This window comes from Phyllostomus discolor, chromosome 10, assembly GCF_004126475.2.
Source record: "Phyllostomus discolor isolate MPI-MPIP mPhyDis1 chromosome 10, mPhyDis1.pri.v3, whole genome shotgun sequence".
NCBI lineage: Eukaryota > Metazoa > Chordata > Mammalia > Chiroptera > Phyllostomidae > Phyllostomus > Phyllostomus discolor.
In genome coordinates, this window is record NC_040912.2 from 63,610,183 (window position 1) to 63,634,952 (window position 24,770).

Here is a 24,770-nt window from a genome sequence, read left to right on the forward strand (position 1 = left end):
GGGTTAAGTCCTCAGTTGAGAGTGTGCAAAAGTCAACCGATCGATGTTATCTATCGTACATTGCTGTTTCTTCTCCCTCTCTTTCTCCCCGCCCCCACCTCTCTCTAAAAGTAAATAAATAAAATCTTTTTAAAAAGTATTTCATTAATTATAAATGTATGCACATAATTATTATTGATGAGGTATAATTAATCATTGCCTTCTATTTTCCCCAAAATTATAGAAAAATATGTCGTAACTGCAAGTGTGGCCAAGAAGAGCATGATGTCTTATTGAGCAATGAAGAGGATCGAAAAGTCGGGAAACTTTTTGAAGACACCAAGTATACCACCCTGATTGCAAAGCTAAAATCAGATGGAATTCCCATGTATAAACGCAATGTTATGATATTGACCAATCCAGTTGCTGCCAAGAAGAATGTCTCCATCAATACAGTTACCTATGAATGGGCTCCCCCTGTCCAGAATCAGGCATTGGTAAATAATAAGTGGAAGAGGAGCCCCTTTATCAAAGTTACTGAATTCCTTCTTTAGGGCATTGCCTTTAGTTACCTAATCAACCTCAGGTCAATTAGTTTTCTGGGATTTATATTACTTTGACTTTCAGCTTCTATTACAGTTATCTTGAAAGTGAGATTAGATACCTCATAGAATTTTTCTATCAAATATATTAACCTTTTGAGGCAATGGCCTAAAATTCTTAATATTAGATGTAAAACAGATGTTTTCTACAAATCTAGTGACTCTTCTAGCTTACACGTGAGAATTTATCTTAAGATGATAATATCTAGATGTTAAAATTTCTGTCATTATTTAGAACTCCATGTTCAACACTATATTTATTTTACTGTGTAAGGCAAAAAAAAAAAAGGACTACGTAGTGTGTGACACTCTTGCTTTAACTAGATGAGGCATGTGGAAATCTTTTAAGAAGGTCAGTTAAATCATCAGAGTGAATCTTGTGTTGTTTTTTTTTAAAGATTTTTTATTTATTCACTTTTAGAGGGGAAGGGAGGGAGACAGAGAGAGAGAGAGAGAAAATCAGTGTGCGGTTGCTGGGAGTTATGGCCTGCAACCCAGGCATGTACCCTGGCTGGGAATCGAACCTGGGACACTTTGGTTCACAGCCCACGCTCAATCCACTGAGCTATGCCAGCCAGGGCGTGATTTTTTTTTTAATAATGAAAATACTGTTCATCCATAGGCCATTCTAAACATGCTACCTATGTGTGTTCTCTTACAGTTGTACATTGTATATTTAGCACAAGTAAACATTAGTAACCTGATTCTTTTCATAAATTGAAGAGAAAATCATTAATTTCATGGAGAAATATGCATTTATTGTTATTGAACTAAATCTATTTGTTGTACCATTTTTTAATATGTTAATATCTTGGGATGTTTACATGATGAAGATAATTTGTTGGTAATAGATTATGCCAACTTCTTTGTTAAGTCACTTGCTTCTGATGTGTGCTGTAAGATAGTATTGACTTTCTGATGGACAAGGCATCTCTCAGTTAACACTGGTTTCCTTGTGGTTCAGGCCAGGCAGTACATGCAAATGCTGCCCAAGGAGAAGCAGCCAGTGGCAGGTTCAGAGGGGGCACAGTACCGGAAGAAGCAGCTGGCCAAACAGCTCCCTGCCCACGACCAGGACCCTTCAAAGTGCCATGAGTTGTCTCCCAAAGAAGTGAAGGAGATGGAGCAGTTTGTAAAGAAATACAAGAGTGAGGCTCTGGGTGTAGGAGATGTCAAACTTCCCTGTGAGATGGATGCTCAAGCCTCCAACAGAATGTACATCCCTGGTGGAGACAGAAGCACCACGGCAGCGGTGGGCACCATGGAGGACAAATCAGCTGAACACAAAGGATCTCAGTATGTGAGTACAGTGGTCACACCATTGGCCCAGGTGGTGTATTTTATGTATACTTTCTCTTTCTTTGAACCTTTCTGAACGCCATCTCTCTGTTTCCAAAAGGAAGTAAGTGAGGGAAATAAATAGAATTAAAATTCAGTTTATACTGATTTTAGAGAATCATGTTTGAAATATCTTCCTGAAGCCAAGTTTTCATATTACTTGTTGACAAGAATAATTGTGAGTTTTTTTGTTTTTTGGGTTGTTTTTTTTTATTTCATTTATTTACTTTTAGAGAGAGAAGGGAGGGAGATAGAGAGAGAGAAACAGCAGTGTGTGGTTGCTGGGGGTTATGGCCTGCAACCCAGGAATGTACCCTGGCTGGGAATCGAACCTGCGACACTTCGGTTTGCAGCCCGCTCTCAATCCACTGAGCTACGCCAGCCAGGCTAATTGTGAGGTTTAATTAAACATAGTAGTTAGCATTGGTGTCATTCTAGAATACAGCATACTAATCTATAATCTGTTTCTAAATATCATTTAGGTGTTATTTACCTCTTCCCATAAATAAGAATAATATATGGTTAGGCTAATTCAGTTTTGCTTATGACATTATACCTAAAATTCAAACTTAAATTTATGTAGATATATGTTCAATTGTATTTTTTAAAATCTCTCCTAGAGAGGGAAATTGAAGTCTTTTTTTAATGGGTTGAAGAAAGTTGTGACACCAGTGAGCAAAAAATGAGAACTAAACTTAATGTAATACATCTCCCATAGATTCTATTAGCACATCAACCAACAAGACTTAGTTTTGTAAAAATATTATTTTCAAAAAGTACTAATAAGCTGTTTAGGGACCACTTAAAATTTAGGTAAAATTACTATTAGCCATTTTCCATAAGAAACTTGAATTTGAAAACCAATACTCTGTTACACACAGGCTGCAACAGTGAGGTGTGAAAGGGCCGCAGAAAGCCAAGAGATTCTGTTTCACAGAAATACAAACACCTTATTGTCTGTATGGACAAACTATTAATTTCAGTAGAAAATATTTCTCTTGAAAGTTGTTTCTCTGAATTTTTACTAAAGCTACTGATGAAAAATGCCAGTATTACGATGACTAGATTGTTTTGGATGGATTTCTTTCAGTCCTGCTACTGCTGCAAACTGAGTATGAAGGAAGGTGACCCAGCCATCTATGCTGAAAGGGCCGGCTACGATAAATTGTGGCACCCAGCTTGTTTTGTCTGCAGTACCTGCCACGAACTCCTGGTCGACATGATTTATTTCTGGAAGAATGGGAAGCTATACTGTGGCAGACATTACTGTGACAGTGAAAAACCGCGATGTGCTGGCTGTGATGAGGTATGTTCTCTAAGGCCACCTACATGCAGGCTCATTTTTGTACCCCCACATGGTCCTCTTACCACCCTAAGGCAGCTCCTTAGTGATGAGGGCAACATGGATTAGCCAAACATCATTTGCTTTATTTATATTCAAAGGAGTTAAATGAAAAGAAACTTTCAATTTCAGTCATTCTGAGTACTGTGTTAATTGTGTTGACTAAGGAAAGAGTGTCCAGAAACATAAAAATGACTGATTTAGACTAAACTAAATAATAACCTTAGTTCAAGCTTCCAGTTATTTTTCAGACATGAATGTAAGTTGATATATTTGTGGATCTAATTCCTTCATTATATAAAGAACCTAGCTTTACTATATGGAGAAAAAAATACATGATCCAACTTATTTTATCTTCTTTCCAGCTGATATTCAGCAATGAGTATACCCAGGCAGAAAACCAAAATTGGCATCTGAAACACTTCTGCTGCTTTGACTGTGACAACATCCTAGCTGGGGAAATATATGTGATGGTCAATGACAAGCCTGTGTGCAAGCCCTGCTATGTGAAGAATCATGCTGTGGTAAGAAGTAATCTAAGGATACAGTTGCCTTAACTTGCTTTATGATTTGACTTTGTGCCATTAAACCTCTTACAAGTGAGAAATAGAAAGTACTACTCTCATGTAGGAAACATGTGATTCCTACCATAAGGTGTCAAAATCCATATAATATAAAAGCAATATATGTGTTGACTGTGGGCTACCTCAAGATTTCTACCTGTGCAATTTATACCATAGATTATAAATGCTACTCGATTATAAAATCCCTATTTTCAAAAAAGTTTCTTAATGAGAATGAGATTAATTGATTGATTCTCATATCATACAGATGAAATTCCATTTAAATTAAGGTTTCTAGATGCTGTTCATATTCTTTGGCTGTATTTTATGATTTCTGTTCATGTCGCTAGACCATTACTAGGACTTTGTTTTTGCTGTTTGAAGTGATTTATTTGCATGAGCCAAATACTCAAGTATTTAATGCAAGAGTACATTTTTTTCTTAGATCTACCCTACTTATACAAAGCTACTATTGCATGATGGCCAAGAGATCATTTAGATAATTCAGTAAATTTCAAAAGTTGACTACATATGATAAATCTTATAAGCCAGGGAATATTAAAAACACAGACATTGACTTCTTTGAATGTAGGAAATACCTACTAGTTAAAGATTTCCCTGAGCTATCAAGTAGAGGATACTCTGGCTAAGAAATAAAATGACATATTTATATAGTTCTCGGTATGATACTATGAAAATAAGGTAACAAGTTTTGGTGTCAGTGCCAATTTTCAACCCTTACCCATTGTTCCAAGCTATAAATAATTTTCATTTTTTTTTTAAATCAACTCTGCCTCATCAATATATCTCAGGTCCTCACATTTACAGCTACTCTACTTCAGACCTTTATTTTTTGTTATTTGGGTGATTGCAGTGGCCTCAAATGTGGTCTTCCCCATCCATTCTTGGCCTTGTTCAAAGCTGCCTTCCAGAATAATGGAAGATAATCTTTTAAAAATGCAAATCTGATCCTTAAGCTCTTGGTTAATGATACACCAGTCTTTTCTTGCCTATCAATATTTTTTACTTACTAAGTAACTAACTTCCTTCCTTATTTATTTATTTATAATCCTTACCTGAAGATGTGTTTGTTGATTTTAGAGAGACGGGAAAGGAAGGAGAGAGAGAGAGAAAGAAACATCAATGTGAGAGAGAAATGTTGATGTTTCCCCTCATATGCACCTAGGAATGGGGACTGAAACTGCAACCTAGGCATGTGCCCTGACTGTGGATCAAACCTGCAACCCTTTGGTCTATGGGATGACGCTCCATCCAACTGAGCCACATCAGCTGGGGCTCTTCTTGCCTATCTAGCTGCTTCAACTATTAATCCAACCCAAATCATACATTTCTGTAACTAACCAGTATTTTCTAGTTTATACACTGTTCTTTTTCTTGCTCACATTTATTCCTTTGTCTGATTCACCCTCCTATTCCTGTTTTACTTGACTATGCCTACATATTTTTCCAGACTTGATTTAGGCTTAACATTTTTCAGAAAATTTTTCCTGATCCCCTGCCCCAAGCTCCACTCTTTTCTCTCCAGCTAGGGCTGGATATGTCTCTGTTCCTATAAGTCTTTGTGTGTGTGCTTGCCCAGATGTGTGCAATTGTTAATATCATTCATCTGTCTCCACTAGACTGTAAGCAGCTGGAGGATAGAGCTTGCCTTTTTATTATTAGAAAACATTTGAGTGACTGACTTGTAGTCTGAGACTTATCATTTGTTTTGAGGTCAACATGGACCCTCCTTATACCTGGGGGAAAGATGCAGAATTACCATGTGGCCTGATAACATAATTTAGTCAGAGAACTGCTTCTCTGAATATTGTTTTATCGGTTTCTGTAAAGAACAGGGATATCATAATGTATACTTTATTGTAGAGTATGTGACCTTAGTCTCAAGGACTAGAATGCAAACTCCATGAAGTCAGGGATTTTTGTCTGCTTTGTTTTCTGTTCTATTTCCAACAGTAGAACAACACATTAGATACTCAATAAACACTTATTGAATAAAGCTTTAAATAGATGAAGCTGCTTTATTTAACTTTTATAAGCTTCTCTCCATTACATTATACCAAATCAATGGGGAGGATTATAACCACAAATACGATTTTCTTCTAAAAAAGTAATCTCTAAGTATTTAGTTTTATAATACGGTTTGACTCCTTTTAAAGGTTTACTTTTCTGTAAGATATATTATTGTTCTTTCTCTAATATCAAAATGAACATATCATTAAGGGGACTAAATGGTAATGAAAAAAAATATAATAAAGATTAAAAGAATGAACATATTATCACCTAAACAAATTGCATCTGATGCCACCTAAAGCATGCAACATGCTAAGTGACGCAAAATTTTGAAGAAAGTTATCTAGTTTAGGGCACAGATCTACTTAGATTGTTAAAAAAAATTTATAGCCCTGGCTGGCATAGCTGAGTGAATTGAGCACGGGCTGGGAACCAAAGTGTCCCAGGTTCGATTCCCAGCCAGGGTACATTCCTGGGTTGTAGGACATAACCCCCAGCAACTGCACATTGATGTTTCTCTCTCTCTCTCTCTCTCTCTCTCTCTCTCTCTCTCTCTCTCTCTCTCTATCTCTCTCTATCTCCCTCCCTTCCCTCTCTAAAAATAAATAAATAAAATCTTTAAAAAAAATTTTTATAAAAAGGCAAGAGATACAAATTACTTTTAACCTGAAGCCAAAAACTCAGCTCAGAACAAGGCATTTCTTAGGGGGAAAAATACTAACCTAGAAGGAAGATATGGGAAATGCACTGTTTGTCTCTTCATGATCCCTGGGATTTCAGTATCAAATCACCACCCCCAGAATTCACATCCGCAAGATTTCCCTGCTGCTAGAGAGCTCATTACAGCATGTCATTAGCTATTTCATATTGTATATACAAATAAAATAAAAAGTAGAAGGGCTTGAAGGAAGTAAGAACTCTGAAGTATTTAAGGTTTATGAACACAGGAGGCACATTATCTCCCTGCAAGGGTCTGTAGTCCCCAGACCCTTCCAGGTTTAGGAAGAATTGGGGATCAGGGGGGTTTTAGCTAGGATTACATGTCAGACCTAAGGAGGAATGACAATCAAATTGTTAATAAAACTAAATTGTATGAAACCATAAACCCTAAATTCAGTGTGTTCATTAGATATGGTGTTTTTTTTTAAAGTATTTTATTTATTTATTTTTAGAGAGGGGAAGGGAGGGAGAAAAAGAGAGAAACATCAATGTGTGGTTGCCTCTCACGTGGCCCCCACTGGGGACCTGGCCCACAACCCAGGCATGTGCCCTGACTGGGAATTGAACCTGCGACCCTTTGGTTCAAAGCCCGCGCTCAATCCACTGAGCTATGCCAGCCAGGGCCATTAGACGTGTTTTAACCTAAATAATTTCTTTAATATTATGTATAGTTAACAGTAATCTCTTTTATAAATTACAGATTAAAATGTGTGTTTTATAACAGTATTTAAAAAATGTACAAATATATAGGGCTGAGATAAAGAAGGCAGTTCATGGTCTAAAAGCAATGGAATAAAAAATTGAGTGTGAAGGGCTTCTATTTTACATAAACAATTTTAAAAATATTGAAAAATTAATATAAAATTAGAAAAGTACAAAGGAGGACATCCTAAATGAATTATAAAGCTATAAAAATGAATATATAGAACAGCAATTGCTCGCATGGTGCATCTACAAAACTGGAGGGTATTTGAATTAAAACACTTGTTATATTCAGAAATACTATATCAATTATGCAAAGAGATTCTCTCCCGTGCTTCTCAGGGAGACCAGGTTGACATAATGTAGGAATTAGCAGCTACAGTCTCTGTCATTAGAGGCCATGGAGCTCTAAAAAATATGGAAAGTATCTCACAGGCCCGGAATGAATATCTGTAACAAGGCTAACCCATTGAGGCACAGCCACATTTTGAGGTCTTTTCAAGTGAGGAGGCTCAGACTAAACAACCCTCTTCAACCCACCCACCCCTCATCTCTCAGTAATTCCTTGCAATCACATTTAAGATATCAAGAATGCTGAATTACCATATTTTTGGACCATAAGACTCACCCTAGGATTTAGAGGAAAATAGGAAAAAAATTTTTGAAGTAAAAAATGTGGTAAAATATTTAATAACATAAATAACATAACATTTCACCAATGTAAATGTAAATAGAACTCAGCAGCGTCATTAACAACCATTATTTCTCCCAAATTGGCGGGGGCGGGGGACATCTTATAGTCTGAAAAATACAGTAATCACTTTCATGTAATTATGGACAATCTTGTTGATTTCATCACTTGCTATAAAATATTTAAAACAGAAACTTTAGATAGTCACATTCATGCAGAACATGCATCAATAACTAGGCACGTGAACTGTCTAGTGTTTTGGAGGTCTCAACTGAGTATTTTGCTTTCTTGTATGATGACAATTACTCATTTTCTTTATATGTATAATCAGCTAAAGAAAATTATGTGTGTTATGTATATTTGTGGCTGTGGATTTGCAGACGTCATATATATATACACACACAAGGTTCAGCAGAAGTAATGCCTGCTTGAATATGGTTGGCAGGGTAAGAATATGGGTGTAATAATTTATAATTTTAATTTGAACATTTCACCTAAATGTCATATGGTGTGTTTGAGTGTGATATTGTTATGTTACAGAATTACATGCTTATGATTTTGTAATAAAATATTTTGTGATAAAAGGACATTATTTGTGCTGGACCCTGTATTTGTATATAACATACATACACACTTAATGATTTAGGGGATGTAAGTATTAATATTCTATAATATTAGATTTTACATAAATTATGACATGGCAAAACAAAAGCCAATTAACTATGTTATATTTTTAGTACAAACTAATTTTTCTCAAATACTGTCAGTATTTTTAAGTCCTTAATTACTTTGACATGATTTTCACTAGAAATTAGTGCTGTTTATAGTCTCATGTGTCATAGGTAAGGCTGTTAAAAGTACCACTTCAGCCCTGGCTGGTGTGGCTCAATGGATTGAGAACTGGCCTGTGAATCAGAGAGTCACTGGTTTGATTCCTAGTCAGGGCACATGCCTGGGTTGAGGGCCTGGGTTCGCATAAGAGGCAACCATACATTGATGTTTCTCTCCTTCCCTTCCCATCTAAAAATAAATAAAATATTTTTAAAAATTACCACTTCAAAGCTTTAATGAGTGAAGAAGTCTTTTATTAAGAGTTTTCTCAGAGTAATTTTAATGTTTACATCAAAATTGAAAGAAGGATAGAAATTTCTGTATACCCCTTATCCCCACACATGTATATAGCCTTGCCCATTATCAATATCACTTTCTAGAGTGGTACATTTTTACCAAGGGAAACCTACACTAACACATCCTAATCAGCCACAGCCCATAGTTTACCTTAGGGTTCACTCTTGGTGTATAGTCTATGGGTTTAGATAATGTGTAGAATGGACAAATTTTGTGTGTGTGTGTGTGTGTGTGTGTGTACTCACATGTGTATATTATATATGCTGTCATAGGGTATTTTTACCACCCTAAACATCCTCTGTGTGCTGCATATATCTATTTGTTCTACCTGCCTCATGCCCACCTCTAGCAGCCAGTGATTTTTTTTTTATCCATAGTTTTGCCTTTGCTAGGATATCATAATTAGAATGATGCAGTATGTAGCTTTTCATATGGACTTCTTTCACTTAGTATTTTGCATTTAAGTTTTCTCCATGTCTTTTTCTGACTCAATAGCTCATTTGTTTTTACCACTGAATAACATTTCATTGTCTAAATGTGCCACAGTTTGTTTATTCTTTCACCTATGAAGGAAATCTTGATTGCTTTTAAGTTTTTGCAGTTATAAATAAGGCAACATCCAGGTACAGGATTTTGAGCTGACATAAGCTATTAGCTCTCTTGGGTAAATATCAAAGAACATGATTACTGGACTGTGTGATAAGAGTATGTTTAGTTTTATAAAAAACTGCCAAACTATTTTGCACACTATGTCATTTTGCACTCCCACCAACAATGACAGAGTTCCTATTGCTCTACTTCCTCCCTAAAGTTTGGTGTTGTAGGAAAAATCATGAACATTTGTATAATTACTAATGTACAGTCTGATAGAATATGCTGGAACCAAATGCACTGCTTTGTAACTCACCGTCAGGACTTTCTGTGTTGAGTACCATGGTGATATTTTATGAGCATCAAATCACCTGTTTGATCTTCATCTGTTATTTCTCACAGTGTTCAGCATATAGGCCCATTAACAGTTGTTCATTAAAAGATTAATTGGAAGGTCACTCTCATTCTCTTTTTATTTGAATCTTTAACTGAACAGGTATGTCAAGGATGCCATAATGCCATTGATCCTGAAGTGCAGCGGGTGACCTACAACAGTTTCAGCTGGCATGCATCCACAGAGTGCTTCCTGTGTTCCTGTTGCAGCAAGTGTCTCATTGGGCAGAGGTTCATGCCAGTAGAAGGCATGGTTTTCTGTTCAGTGGAGTGTAAGAAGATGATGTCTTAAGAGGAGAGCACCAGTCAGTATTGAGCCATAGCTGTCCAAAGTGATCTGCATTTCTACTGTAAAATGCAATTTGGAAAAATAAATGAAACAAAAGAAACTATAAAGGATATTAGAAGATTTTGTTAAGTATCTTTCTTTGCTGTATTTCTCTTACCAGTTTTTTTCATCTCTACATTTAAAACCTTTTTTAAGCATTTGATTTTAAAATGTAAAGAATGTTATCTTTCTTTAACTTTCCATATGTAAAATCACTGAGTTGGAAGCTTGGGTTTAATTCATCTTTCTATCCCTATTTCCCTCGTGCCAAATGGTATATATGAAAAACTTAGAAGGTAATGTGATGAATGGAGAGATGAGCATTTCTACTTCTATATTCTTGTTTCCTTCTAATGTAAAATGAAGAGGAAATGAAACTTACCCTAATGCCAAAGCTCTACATTTATTGCCTCATCATATCCAGTGAGCTTTGTAGTAATACATAGTAAATTCTTTTGACAGAGGAAATAGAAATGCAGCATAGAATAGAGAGCTATTATCATTTTAATGCCGATGCATTTGCTATTTCCTGATTTAAGCAGAGGTGGCTTTATTGCATTTCTCTTTTAAAAAAATTCCTACCTCTCAGTATTCTCTTTGTAAGCTGGTGATGTTCATATGTGGCCTTGAATATTTTGCCACATGTGGCATCCACACTTTTTACTTCTATAGATGTTTTTCAACTTGGACTTAAAAGCCATTCAGTTATATTATGTTTTCAATCCAAAGAACACATATATTTTGCATACCCAAGAATCAATTTGTACCAATTGCACTTACCTGCTGTGATTTGGATATATTTTTTGGATATATATTTTATTGCATAGTTTTCATTCTTTTCTGATGGATACTGTCCTATGATGCTTCTAAGGCCTGTTAGTGGGTATTTCAAATGTCTTCTTTACCCATATACTTCCATCTTTAAGTATTTCTAATGTTTATTTTTCCTTGTATAGTTACATACACTATGCAGTATGAAAATTAAATGAAAGTAATGATATGTATATTATTATTCAAAATAAAGTTTCTTTCACTTTAATAATTGTACCTTTATACTTCATATCCTTTTCATTAAAGAGCAGAAAAAAAATCCTTCTGCAATTAAACGCTTGTTAGAGCAGGGGGCGCTGTCTCCAAGGATTAAAAATTACCTAAACAAAGGCTGCTTCTGACAAGACAAAACAGAAACTAGACTTTCACTATAAAAAATTTTCATCAAAATAAGTTTTAAGAAATTTTAAAATCAAGGAATTTAAATAGATAGTTTTCAAGTCATGTTGGGTTTTGGGGGGTTTTTTTAGAAAAAAAGGAAAGTGACGTTTTAATTGAAGTTTGGGAAAATTGTCTTGAGGTGAATCTAACAAGGATTATTATACTTGAATTGCAACTCTATTTGGTTTAGTAAAATTTTTTTCATGTCAACCTATTGTGAAAAGGAAGCAAATGTGGAATAGTGGTAGATTCATTTTTTCCTTGTATTAGGAAATCATGAGATTTTTTTTCTTAGTGTGAAGTATTTCTGTTATAGTTTTACTCTGATATATACCCAGAATAATGTGATTTTAATTTTTTTTTCAGTTCCTGTTTGTTTGGCTGATAGTGCTTCTTCTTAAATTCAACTCCCAGCCCCCGGCATGACTAAGTGGGAATAAATTAAAATAATTTCCCCACATACCGACATGACAACTCTTTTTATATGTGTGCCTATCCAGCCTTCAATTTCTGAGGCTGAGGTAAAATAAGACTGGTTAGGGGGATATAAAAGCCCAAGAAATTTGACCAAAGCCATAATTCACTACCAAAGATGATAACTGCATGTACATTAGGAATTTCCTAGGCAAATAAACTACTTTGTCTGGGAGATACAGAACCACTAGGTTTGATTCTTCTTTTTTTTTTTAATTTATTGTTGTTCAGTTACAGTTGTCCCTCCTTTTCCCCTATTGCTCACCCATCCCCCATCCCCCACCATTCCCACAGTCAACCCCCCCCCCCCCCACACTGTCCATGCCCATTAGTCCTTTATTTATGTTCCTTTGCTTGCCCTTTCCCCTTCTCTACCCCCATTATTTCTCTCTCCCTTCCCCTCTGGTCACTGTCAGTTTGTTCTTTATTTTTAAGTCTAGTTCTATTCTGCTCATGTTTGTTTTGTTGATTAGGTTTTACTTATAGGTGAGATCATATGGTATTTATTCCAACCTATTTTTAATTTGGCCTTTAATAAACTAACTCTGTGAAAGATTTCAAAGTTCCCTTTCATTTTAAATTGTTAATCAAGTAAAAAAAATTCTTCCAATACTTTGTCCTGTGAACACTTAACAAGAGAATAAGTAAATGGATTAGTTAAGTCCTTCTCTTGCAGTTAGGAAAAGATAGGGAAGTAATAAAAGTTTTTATCTAGATTCATGCATTATTTTCTTCAAACATAGATAATGAAGAATAACCTTTTGTTCTACTTATTTTCTATTGGTCAATAAATGGAAATCTCTATCATCCAGGTCCCATTTAGTTGTATTTCCCAGAGATATAGTTTATCCTTTTATACTCAATATAACAGGCATTTAACAACCACATTTGTGCAATTAGCAGTAGAGAGACCCTCACCGTGAGAGGAACTAGATTGGGAGGGAAAGAATACCAGAATATGAAACATGATAAAGGCACCACAGAGAGTAAGAGATGGGCTTTTTCCTTTCAGCAGAAGCCACCACCTTGGATATTGGAAGGTATAATAATGATTTCTGATTCTTACTCTCTAATCAGCAGTAGGAACTTGAGAACAGAGTGGTTAGATGAGAGCAAGGGGAGAGAGTTCTTTCCTGAGACCCAGGAAGTTCTGAAGATTTTGACACATCATTGTTGGGGCCCGCCCTGCCTGGTCCCAGGAAGCTGTAACACCCCCCCCCTCAACTTAGGCTGAGTGAGAGACCTCTGAACCAGGAGCCACTAAGGAGGCAAAACTTATTTCCCTGGCATGAATGCTGCCTGTTCTGTGCCTGGCCTCCAATGCTTGATCAGTTAGCCAATGGGGTAACTGATTCCCCCATAGGGGGAATCTCCTAAGACAGGCACGATCGCATGGAGGCCTCAGGTAAGAGACTCGGGACTGTGGAAATGAAGGGGTGATTGACATCGGCCCCTGCCCCTTTGGCTTTGTCAAAGCCTGGGTCCTTGTTCTTAGTTGTGAGAATTCCAAGTCTCCTGGCTGCCTTTGTCTCCTCTGTTGACTCAGGCCTGCAGAAATAACAAGGGTGGTGCAGCCCAGACCAGAGTCGGCAGACCCCTGGGGTAATCAGGCCTGGGGCATAGAATATGAAAGATCCTGTGAGACCTGCTTGCTGGAGGATGCTATTGAATTAGAATATGAAGGCATGGGCAGGAAAACGGGACCAGCCTTTTAGGTCCTGTAGTAATAAAACCCCAAACTCTGCCCAGAATCCCAGCAGAAGCTCTGTCAGCACCTTTGAAAATTACCTACTTATTTGATCTTCCCTGCCGGACTGGAATCCACAAACTGTGTCTGTATTCTTAATAAAAGCACTATTCAGGCAGGGATTGGGGTGCTCTGCACTAGAGAAAGTGGCTGTTTCGTTCCTGTTTCCCCACAGGACTCGGTTGTCCGTGTATGTTTTTCTCATGTTTCGACGAGCCATCCGCAGCGTTCCGCAGTCACTGCAGGTTGGTGGCCGAGTCACATCATGAGTTGCTGAAGTATATTGAGGTAATACATTTACCATCTTTTGGTACAGACAATATTAAAGTGATTAATCATGAACAAACTCACAGAATATGCACATACCCTATTCATCCCTAAGCAAAGAAATTTGCTTGGAACCCATGGATACAGTTATAGTTTTGAGAAATCAGTGGATTGGGGTTATTTAATCCCATTAAGAAATACCAGTTGCTCAAGAGAATCACTGGCTTTCATATTTCTTATATGGTATCCTTATTACTCTATCTATCTATTTTATTTATTTTTTATTTAGAAAATGAATAGCTAAGAATTGTTTTTTACTTTAACCAACTAGCTGAAACTTCTATGACTCTGAAGTCTTCATGCATAGATTTCCAAAGTATTTCAGCCCAATTTTACCAAAGGCAAAAGATTTATTATTGACTCATTCTTAAGGAATTTCTAACATTCAATGTTTGAGCTCATCCAACATCACCATGGTTACCAAAAAGACACCACCACCCAACATCAGTCATAAGCCTTTGCCTTAAAATGCCCTGGCATATCTGAACTTGTCATCTGAATGTTCACTTACTTCATCAGAAAACTAATGACACCAGTAATGTCTCCATAAAAGAGCACTTTACTACAAATTCTTGCTAGATTCTCTCTGCTCCCCTGACCTCTCATGATTTAAGTGTTCAATGAGAACTTCAATGATTATAATGAATGCTCACATATATAAAAAGGATTCATTGTGGTGGGATAAATGGGTGAATTTTGAGTATACAACCTGGAACACATTCTTGCTTGACTAATGGGATCTTTTTTTCCCTATATTTACTAAAGCCTAAACAGCTTTAGCTGATTATTTTGTCTCTTCATGGAAAACAACATGCCATTGTAGCTTCTATTTAATGGTAATGCATTTTAAAACACTTAAAACAAGATATTAACCTTTTATACTTGTTTTGAATGTCATCTTATGCTGACATTTATGAAAGCTGCTATTGATTTTTTCTTCAATGATAATTTTCCCTGGGATATCTTGACCCTCAGACAATAACAACAAAAACTTATACCCAGTTATCTTTACTAGAGTCTGCCATTATTAAATGCAGAGACATTTGAGTTGATGTCACCAGAATACTGATTGTGAAGGCATTACGGTATAGTTCAACAAAGGCCAAGAGACCTGGCCAAGTCCCATTGATTCTGCCTCTCCTCATCGGAGTTACAGCTGAGTAGGATGGAGGATAATGTTGTTAGATTTCAAGAGTCTGGGAATAACAGGCCCAGCGTGTGGTGGACATCTGTGAATACGTGGAAGTCACCAAGAATAACAACAGGGAAAATGGTGGAAAGAAGAGTGAGTCAGAGGCTAAAGTTATCAAAAATATGGAGTGTCCTAGAATTTGATAGAAGATGTCAACTAAGTGTAAAAATGAGTGGTAAAGTCTGAAGCCATGTACTATACTTCAAAGAGCATCGATTTGGTTAGGAAGCAAAAAGGAATTAGGTGGAAATAACAATGAAGTGTGAGTAAAACTGCTACCCCAGAAGCACTGTGAAATGCCCATTTTCGGGAAAAAATAACTGGTCTCAACTTGAGAGTACTACAGAAAATACAGACCTTGAAGCATAATGAACATCAGCTGGAGCAAGGAGATGAAATGGTTGAGAGTACAAGCAAGTTCAAAGTTCACAGAAGGTGGACTTCAAGAGGGCACAGTGGTAAAATGAAGCAATGTAGAAAGGGATAGAGCCAGATTAGGGGATTAACAAAGGAGAATGGATATCAGGTTTCCAAAAGAGGCCAAAAAATATAGATGCCTAGGGTAAAGAAGGCTCACAGGCATGCCAAGGTTAGTTCTGATAGTTTGCTAGAGAAGGATGAGTAATCAGTTAAGAATGCTTTTGGCTATAAGTAACTAAAAACACTGCTAAGACTGTCTGAAAGACAAGACACAGGCTAGCACAAATTTGGCTCAGAAGAAGCTTTTTTTTTTTCCTCTTAAGTCTCTGCCATCCTGTACTCATTGCCTTCCATTCTCAGGTTTGTCCTTTTATTCAAGTACCACTCCTTCACATGACAGCACCCAAAGTGTAAAGCAGAAAGGGAGCAAAAGGGCATTTTACTCTCTTAACAAGGAGAAAAATCTTTCCTGGGAGCCCCCAACCGACTTACCTTCCATTTCATTGGCTGGAACAGGAATAGTTGCTTTATGCCTCAGAATTTTGGAGTGATTTGCTGTGTATCCATGATATCTGTAACATCTAACAATTATTCAGTGCATATGGGGGAATTCCTGCAACATGTGAATTTATGCTAAAAAATTATTTGTACAAATGCACTACTTAGGATATTAGCTTTTATTCTTTTATCCATATCCCCTTTCCTTTTGCTTAAGAGTTTATAGAGTTGTATAGTTTTGTTTTACAAAAATATTTATTTATTGTCAGAGAGTAGAAGGGAAGGAGAGAAACACCAATGCACAAGAGAAACATGGATCATTTGGCTCTCACACACCCCCAGCTGGGAACCTGTCTCACAACCCAGGCATGTGCCCTGACTGGGAATCTAACCAGTGACCTTCCTCAGGCTGGCACTCAATCTACTGAGCTACACCAGCCAGGCCTGGTTATATAGTTTTAATAAATATTAAGTCCATAAATTATCTGTAGAGTTTAAAATCATCAAGAACATTTATAATAATCTAGACTCAGAGAAACTGATGAACACTATTTTCAACACAGTACATTCCAGGGATTAGGGTCATGGCCTGGGAGCAAGCAGGAGGCCTATATTCCCATGTGGAGTCTTTAGATTTTGAATTGTTTTACTGAACAAATGAAATCCCCAGTACTCCTGTTGCCAAGGTTAGAAACACCTTTAGTGCAGCTAAAGATTCAGGGGGAAAAAATTTAGAATACAAGAGCATGTTTATTTTAAAAAAAAAATCTATGAAAAAAGTTACTTAAGGAAAATTGAAGGGAGATTTATTTATTTTGCACAAGCTACCAAGTACTATAGGTATAAAACTATATTCACTATAGTTCTTGCCCTCCAGAAGTCACAATCTCATATCTCATAAAGGAAACAGGTAGTTAAACAAACTATCAATCCATTGTAGTAAATCAAATAGAAAAGATAAAACCTTGAGCTTAGTCCAGTTGTCAATACTTACAGTTTACCAAAGAATAATGGCATGTGATACTATACATAATCAGTGATTTACCCTATTTCTTCAATTGTTTAAGATTAAAAATGAATTACTTCCTTAGAATTGCAATTTATATAGTTTAGGGATCATACCTTCAAACTAAAGTATAGGAAGGAGTGAGTAGCAAGGGAGCATGTTAGAGTGTTGGGAGTCCTGCTTGACACAGGTATGTAGTACATTACTTTTTCCACACACACACACTTTCTCCTTATTCCAAATGAATTTCTGCTAATAGCTTGAAGTAAGGGCTAGGGAGGTGGGAAGAGAGAAGCTGGAAGACAAGGTAGGACCACAGCAACATGTACTTTCATTCTGTATTGACTTTCCACCAAATAGTACTGCATCCAGTATTGTCCAATATCAGGAAATACCCTGTAGGGTTTTGCAAAATCAACAGGGTAACTGTAAGACACTATTGTGAAATTATCATCACCACTGCATATTTATTAAGGATTCCTCTTTGCCCAATCCTATGGCAACATAAGACACAGCAAGCTGGCAGGCAGAGCTCCTGTGTCAAGGAGCGGCATCCAGTAGGAGGGTGCAGTATTCCCACCAAGGGCTGAAAATAATTCTTCTTTACTTATAAAATGAACATGGGAATTTTCACTACTTCTCTGCAGCCAAAGGTCTTCGGAGAATAATCATAGAGCCTTTATCAGAACACTTAATATAGATTTTACCAAAGGAAGGGTTAATCTTTAGAATGAGTTTTCTTGCATGCATATGTTAGGTAAAGCATTATCATATGAGAGAAAATTTTGCCTGAAACATTTTTTAAAAACAGAGTTCATTCTTAGTCTCTCTCTCCTTTTTAAAATTGCTCTAACATTATTTTGAAGAGCAGAGCTAGTCACTGTGCTAAATGTTTTATATATATACACTCAATCCTCACAAACCCTGAAGGTAGGTACTTTTATTATATCATTTTATAGATAAGGAAACAGGACAATGGGGTTATGTAATTTGACCAAAACCACTAAGGGAGAAGCATTAGAACTGGAATTCTAACTCAGGCAATCTAGCTCTAAAGTCTGAATTCTTATTTATTTTACCATACTGCCAGACAGTGTACATATCTCTTCCCCTTCATATAAGCTATCTCAGGACCACATAACAATAGTTTTCTTTTACTTGTTTGCCCTTCCTCAGAGCTTCTTCCATACACCTGTGCATCTTCCAGCAGCATTAGCTCATCCTATAGAGAATGGTCTTCCCTTGTTAAGGAGTTGCTCCATATCACATTGATTCTAGGCTATGCAACCAGCAGTAGCTCAATGTCAGCCTGCTAAAGACAAAATCCTTTGTTTCTCAACCAAATCTCTCATATTCCGAGCCGAATATGAGAACTGCCCTGCTGAGGTGCCAAAGGAAGCATACTTACATTATGACGTGTTTCTAACAATGTTTTGGAGATTTTAAAGGGGCAGCTATCTAAATGTCTGAGCCATTTGAAAACAACCCAAGCTTTGTTTCTGGGTTCTACAATCTTGAAAACCAGCAAAGCTGTTGCAATGTCTGTTTATCAATTGTCTAGTGATATCAACAAGTGTTTTCTAAGGTCAAAGTCATCAAAATGCTATTCCAGGTCTTTCATTTGAAATGGGCATTGTTAATATAATTTTGGCATTCTTTTAGAGGTTCAAAGTGGAATCAGAGATTTATGTTTATAAATTTTGTAATCATTCCACAAAGCTCAAGATGTTTGGCAATGCCTGGAAAACTTGAAACAAGTAATAAAAGGTTAACATGAGGAATTCCAAGCTGCCTTGTATGGTAATGCCAATGCAAACTAGCACATACTTCAGCATTACAAGTTTAGCAGTGACTTTAGGGATGGATTGGTGTGTAGTTACAGAAATAGCTAGATATAATAACATTGTGGCTTGTCCATCACACAAAGAATAAGGGACTTTGGAAGATTTACAATTAATGTCTCAGCTTAGAAAACACTTCAGAGAAATAAAAAAATAGAAGGAAGGGAAGGGAAGGGAAGGGAAGGGAAGGGAAGGGAAGGGAAGGGAAGGGAAGGGAAGGGAAGGGAGGGAATTATGACCTTACTTATTTTTTGGCCTCATTTACTGAGAATTTACAGCCTCCTTGACCCTTTTGCAGCATCAACAGTTCAACCTTTCCTTGCAGTTGTAAACTCTGTACTTTTGTCAACCTGGAATGCATAGCACATTCCTTCCCAGCCCAAGCCCATTCTGAATACATTTTCTCAAACCCTGCTATCCCAAGCTCTTGATTTGTTGGCTGCCAATTAAAGAGGATTCCTTATGAATCATAGTGTGTAGGGAGGTTGAGTGGTATAATCTACACTTGTGCCATAATCATGTGGAATGCAATCAAAATAGAAGTCAGAAATCTAGAGTATAGTTCAACATCTGACTTCATGCACAGCCTCAAGAAATTGGAGTGCAATAAGGAAAAATCACAGTGTCTCCCCTGCTATGGAAAACTTTACTCCCATAAGATTTACTACAAAGGGAGAGGAACCAAGTTGCACACGTTCAGGCTCCAAGGTCTCTGATTACAAGAGTCTGTTTCATGACCCTTTTATATGATCCAGTTTTCCTGTATGGATAATAAAAGTAGCCCTCTTTTGGTGAGCTGAAGTGCAAAGGTGTGTGTTGAGAATACATAGTTGTCATAGACAAAAGCTTTTATCAACTTTGTTGAAAAAATGTAAAATCTAATGCATCACATCTTTAATGGCAAGAAGAAGGCTGACCTGGCAGAGTGGTTCAGTTAGTTGGAGCATCATCTGTCCACCAAGGGGCAATCCCCAGTTGGGCACATATTGGAGGCAGCCAGTCAATGTCTCTCTCTCTCTCTCAATCTCTCTCTCTTTCAATCTCTCTCTCAATCTCTCTCTCCCCCAGCCCCCTGTCCCTCTAGGGTCAGTGAATGTATTCTCAGGAAAGGATTTAAAAAAAAATAAGGCTAAAGAATATTATAAGATAGGTGTGTTTATAAAAGACCAAATGTGAGAATACTGTTTCCCACACTGTTCCTTCATTTGTTTACAATAAGATCAGTTTTCTTATCAATAATCAGAAAACTTATCTGACAAAATGAATTAAGATACTTGTTGATTTTGATTACGATTCTAATTCCATCCTGGACCAGCAAAAAAATGTGCAACAAAAGACATTAAAGAGACAATCAGAATAATTTGAGTAGGTAATATGGATTAAATAATAGCATTGTATCAATGTTAATTTTCTTTTAGAACTAGAAGTTTGTACACTTTGGCCTTCTGCACCCATTTTGACACCCCTCCCCTCCCACCTCTAAGCATCTACTAATCTGTTTTCTTTTTTTTCCTAGCAAGTTTTTTGTTAAATTTATTGGAGTGACATTAGTTAATAAGATTGTGTAGATTTCAAATATAGATTTCTATGATACATGATCTGTATATTGCATTGTGTGCCCACAACCCAAAGTCAAATAAATCACCTTCTGTCACCATATGTATGGTCCAAATGCTAATTTTTATCATTCCAGAAGTTTCACTGTGATTATGTGGGAGAATGTTCTTATTCTTAGTAAGTAACACTAAATAATTAGGGAGAAAAGAGTATGCAGTCTTTAACTTACTCTCAAAAAGAACAGAAAAAATTATATCAATGTGCATATATATATGCATATACATAGAGAAAGTAAACATGAATGATAAAGCAAACATTAGACAATGTTAACATTTAAACTTAGTGACCAATTTAGATAAAAGACATATGGAAATTCTTAGTACTGTTTTACAATATTTCTGTACATTTCATATTATTGCAAAATGAAAAGTTAAAAGAAATAGCTCAGCAATTCCACTTGCAAAGCCAACAGGTACAAAATATAAATCAATGATGATTCTACGGTTTCTAACTTCAGACCAGCATACAGTCTGGGAAGTAACAGGTTTGAGAGAGAAAGATGGTGAATTCTGTTTGGGGTATGTTTCTTTAAAATCCCAGGGGACATGCTTGGTAAGATGTTCCTGAATTTCTGGAAATAGGAGACACTGAAGTCAGAGATTTTGAAGACATCGTTACATGGGATAGTCTCCATTTGCTGGTGTTCTTAAATGACAGTATCTCTATTCATTCAAACAAATTAAGTTGAGCAACAGCAAATTTATAACTTTAGCTTGGGTTCAATCTTTAATCTACAAATATAATACCTGAAATTTTACCACCTTTTTGTTGAGCTAGACATTCCCCCAAAAGATACTGACATAAATGACTTACTTACAATTAAGTTTAGAAGAAAAATTTGGGTACATTGTATTCAATAATTGATTCTCAGTGGACATTAGGAATCAATAGCCACAACCTAGATTCCTAGACATTCATGGCAATAAAGTAGATTCTGTATATGTTCTCAAAAATTGATTGAGAATGATAACATATTAGTCGAGATTTTAAGATTCCTCAAGAATGCCAGTCAGTTATATGTTTTAACCTTCCCAGATTTCACGATCTGCAGAGCTTGTTCCAGAGGCAACTGAATTACTGTTTTGGTTATATTAAACAACATTATGATAAAAACAACATTTGCTTTAATAAATACTTTTCTTTAACTTAAAACTCTAATTTTATTAGAAAAATAGATTAAAATAGGTTACACTAGCTAGGCTAAGAAAATGTCAGGTTTGCCAAACCTTGGAGTATAAAAATGAACAGATTCAAACTATTTTGCTGAAATAAATATTACCTCAATTTTGTATGTACAAGGCAGTTGCAAGATATTCTTGCATGATTCTTGCCCGTTGTAAAATGCCAGAGATACCCTCCCATCACGCTGTAACACCAACTCACCCTAACATGTAACTATCTCAAATACAATTTTTTTTTCATTTCTTGGAGGAATTATTTGAATAATAGCAGAATCATCCTGCCACTCTCTTTATCAGATTGAGTGCTAATAAGAGTGTCTAGTCAGATGGTGTGGGTGTGATTCTGACTGCCCCTTGTTAACTGTGAACTTAAATAAGGTTTTGAATCTCTTTGAGCCTCGTTTTCCCATCTATAAAATAAAGTGATGGCAGTAGGTAAAGTTTTGGTGCCATATCAGCCAAAGACCAAAATGAATCCTATCTGCTTAGATGAACAGAGAGGATCCAACTTCCTCTGTGGGCCCATCCCAAGTATCATCAAGAAGCTATAAGGGTACTTACTTTTATCCAAAGGGTGAGTCCCATTACTTCTTAACTACAATTCAGATAGTACTTCTTGGAATGAGAAGACCCCACCAGACCTCTTTATACACTGGCAATTCCAGAAACAGATGCCCTCTCTGCTGCTGCTGCTGCTGTTGCTGCTGTGACCACTGTCATTTTTATCATCACCCTAGAAGCTTCTAGAAGTGATGGGGGCCACTACTCATGCCCGGCCTATGTTTGTTTAACATTACCATGTCCTGGCCTAGAAAGAGGGAATTCACCTTTCATCTTTAACCATCTTGTCCACCCAAGAACTGTGACCTCTGTAAGCCCATCAGTGCAATTCAGCAGTTCCAAAAGCTAACCACCACTAGTTTTGAATTATCAAGCAGTCTATTTTGGTATTTTCTTTGTAAAATTCTTTATTAAATTGTACCCATAGGGCATCTTGGGTAAATATCTTTATCCCAATACAATGTTTAGGAAAGTTGGCTCAAAGTCAGCTGAAAGAGGCAGGGAGTATTTAACCTGAGGAGAAGCACATAGTAGGGCAGACAGAAGATTGGTGCAAAAGAACTGCAAAAAGCAAACTGTGACTTGTGGGTTGAAGAAAATACTCAGAACTTTCGTTACCTATCAAAAATAATGTGGTGGTAGCCCTGGCTGGCGTAGCTCAGTGGATTGAGCACGGGCTGGGAACCAAAGTGTCCCAGGTTCAATTCCAAGCCAGGGTACATTCCTGGGTTGCAGGCCATAACCCCCAGCAACCGCACATTGATGTTTCTCTCCCTCTCCCTCCCTCCCTCCCTTCCCTCTCTAAAAATAAATGAATAAAATCTTTAAAAAAAAATAATGTGGTAGAGAATTAAAAAAAGTGAAGCTCAAGTAGACTATCATAAATTTAGGGTAATTCTAAACTCAAATATAGGAGGCAGTGAAACATTTGTATCACCATCTACCACTTCTTCAGGGTCTTTTATATTATGCTTAAGGAATGCTCTAATGAAAATCAAAATAAGTGAAGGAATTAAGATAAAAATCTCATAAACAGATAACAGTATGGTGATTATCAGAGTAAAAACAAGTGGAGGGATATAGGAGAGGGTAAAAGGGGGATAAATGCTGATGGAAGGAAACTTGGCTTGGGTGGTGAACACACAGTACAATATACAATATAATTATAGAATTATACCTCTGAATCCTATATAATTTTATTAACCAATGTCACCCCAAGAAATCTTTTTAAAAGTTGGAAATATTTTCTGATGGGTGGTTTTACTGGTACTGACTGCTGATTCACAATGAGCTTACACTTTTCCTACCATAACTATGGATATTTTTTTATAAAAAATAATTTGTCTTTCCATCACAAATTGTCAGTAACCCTAGTGAGAAGATTAGAGGATAAGTTAAATGCTAATGGCAGCCCTCTGTGGCTGCCCCCAGGACAGTGTCAAGAGGGGCTCAGCAGCCCTTCCCCTGGCCAGGTGGCTTAGTTGATTGGAGTGTGGTCCTGTACACCAAGGCTGTGGGTTTGATTCCCTGTCAAACACATACCTGGGTTGCATGTTCTATCCAGGTCCAGGTGCATACAGTGGGCAACCATTTGATGTTTACCTGTCTCTCTCTCTGCTTCTCTTTCTCTCCTTTCTTTGCTCTAAAACCAATAAACATATCCTCTGGTGAGAATTAAAAAATAAATAATAAATGCAAACTTGTTCTTTAAAAATAAAAGAAGGCTTAACACATGTTTTACAGTATCAGGTCCACTTCATCTCTTGGGGCAGCTCCCAAGGCCTGAGTGGCAGAGTCACATCTGGGGCTCCTCAGAGGGCAGCCAGTGGCCTTCTGTGGTCCACACAGGCAGGCAGTTCCATGTACAATAGCCACTCCAGCCATTCTGCAGGAACGGATGCAGCCAGTGCATCCCCTTCACTTCAGCAGCCAGCTCCCAAGTGCCCACTGCCTATTGTGGACAAGGCCCCTGTATATCAGCTTCCTGTGGCTGCTGTACAAATTGCTGCACACTTGGTGGCTTAAAACAATGGGAATTTATTCTCTTGCAGTTCTGGAGGCCAGAGTCTGAAATCAAGGTGTCAGGACATCAATTATGCATGAAAATATTTTTCAGCTCTCCAGCCAATAGGAATTGGTGGCCATAAAATAACTCAGACTAGCAAACATTGTTAATGTTTACTTTAAAAATCTAATAATATGGCTATATTCACACAGTGGAATAAATGGCAATAAATGGAAACAAACTAATAGCACAACATAATAATATAAAACTCAAGATAATGC

General features: G+C 36.9%; 1 protein-coding gene across 2 annotated transcripts in view; it reads left to right on the forward strand.

The window, feature by feature from the left end:
- The window catches only part of TES (testin LIM domain protein), a 59,465-nt gene extending 48,490 nt beyond the window's left edge, over window positions 1-10,975 (forward strand). For both annotated transcript variants that reach the window (XM_036010828.1, XM_028525770.2), the window contains 5 exons: window positions 224-476; window positions 1,546-1,881; window positions 3,010-3,225; window positions 3,627-3,785; window positions 10,184-10,975. In XM_036010828.1, coding sequence (XP_035866721.1) covers window positions 224-476; window positions 1,546-1,881; window positions 3,010-3,225; window positions 3,627-3,785; window positions 10,184-10,372 — 1,153 coding nt within the window. In that variant the 3' untranslated portion in view covers window positions 10,373-10,975. The remainder of the gene's footprint in view (window positions 1-223; window positions 477-1,545; window positions 1,882-3,009; window positions 3,226-3,626; window positions 3,786-10,183) is intronic.
- Window positions 10,976-24,770: the final 13,795 nt, after the last annotated feature.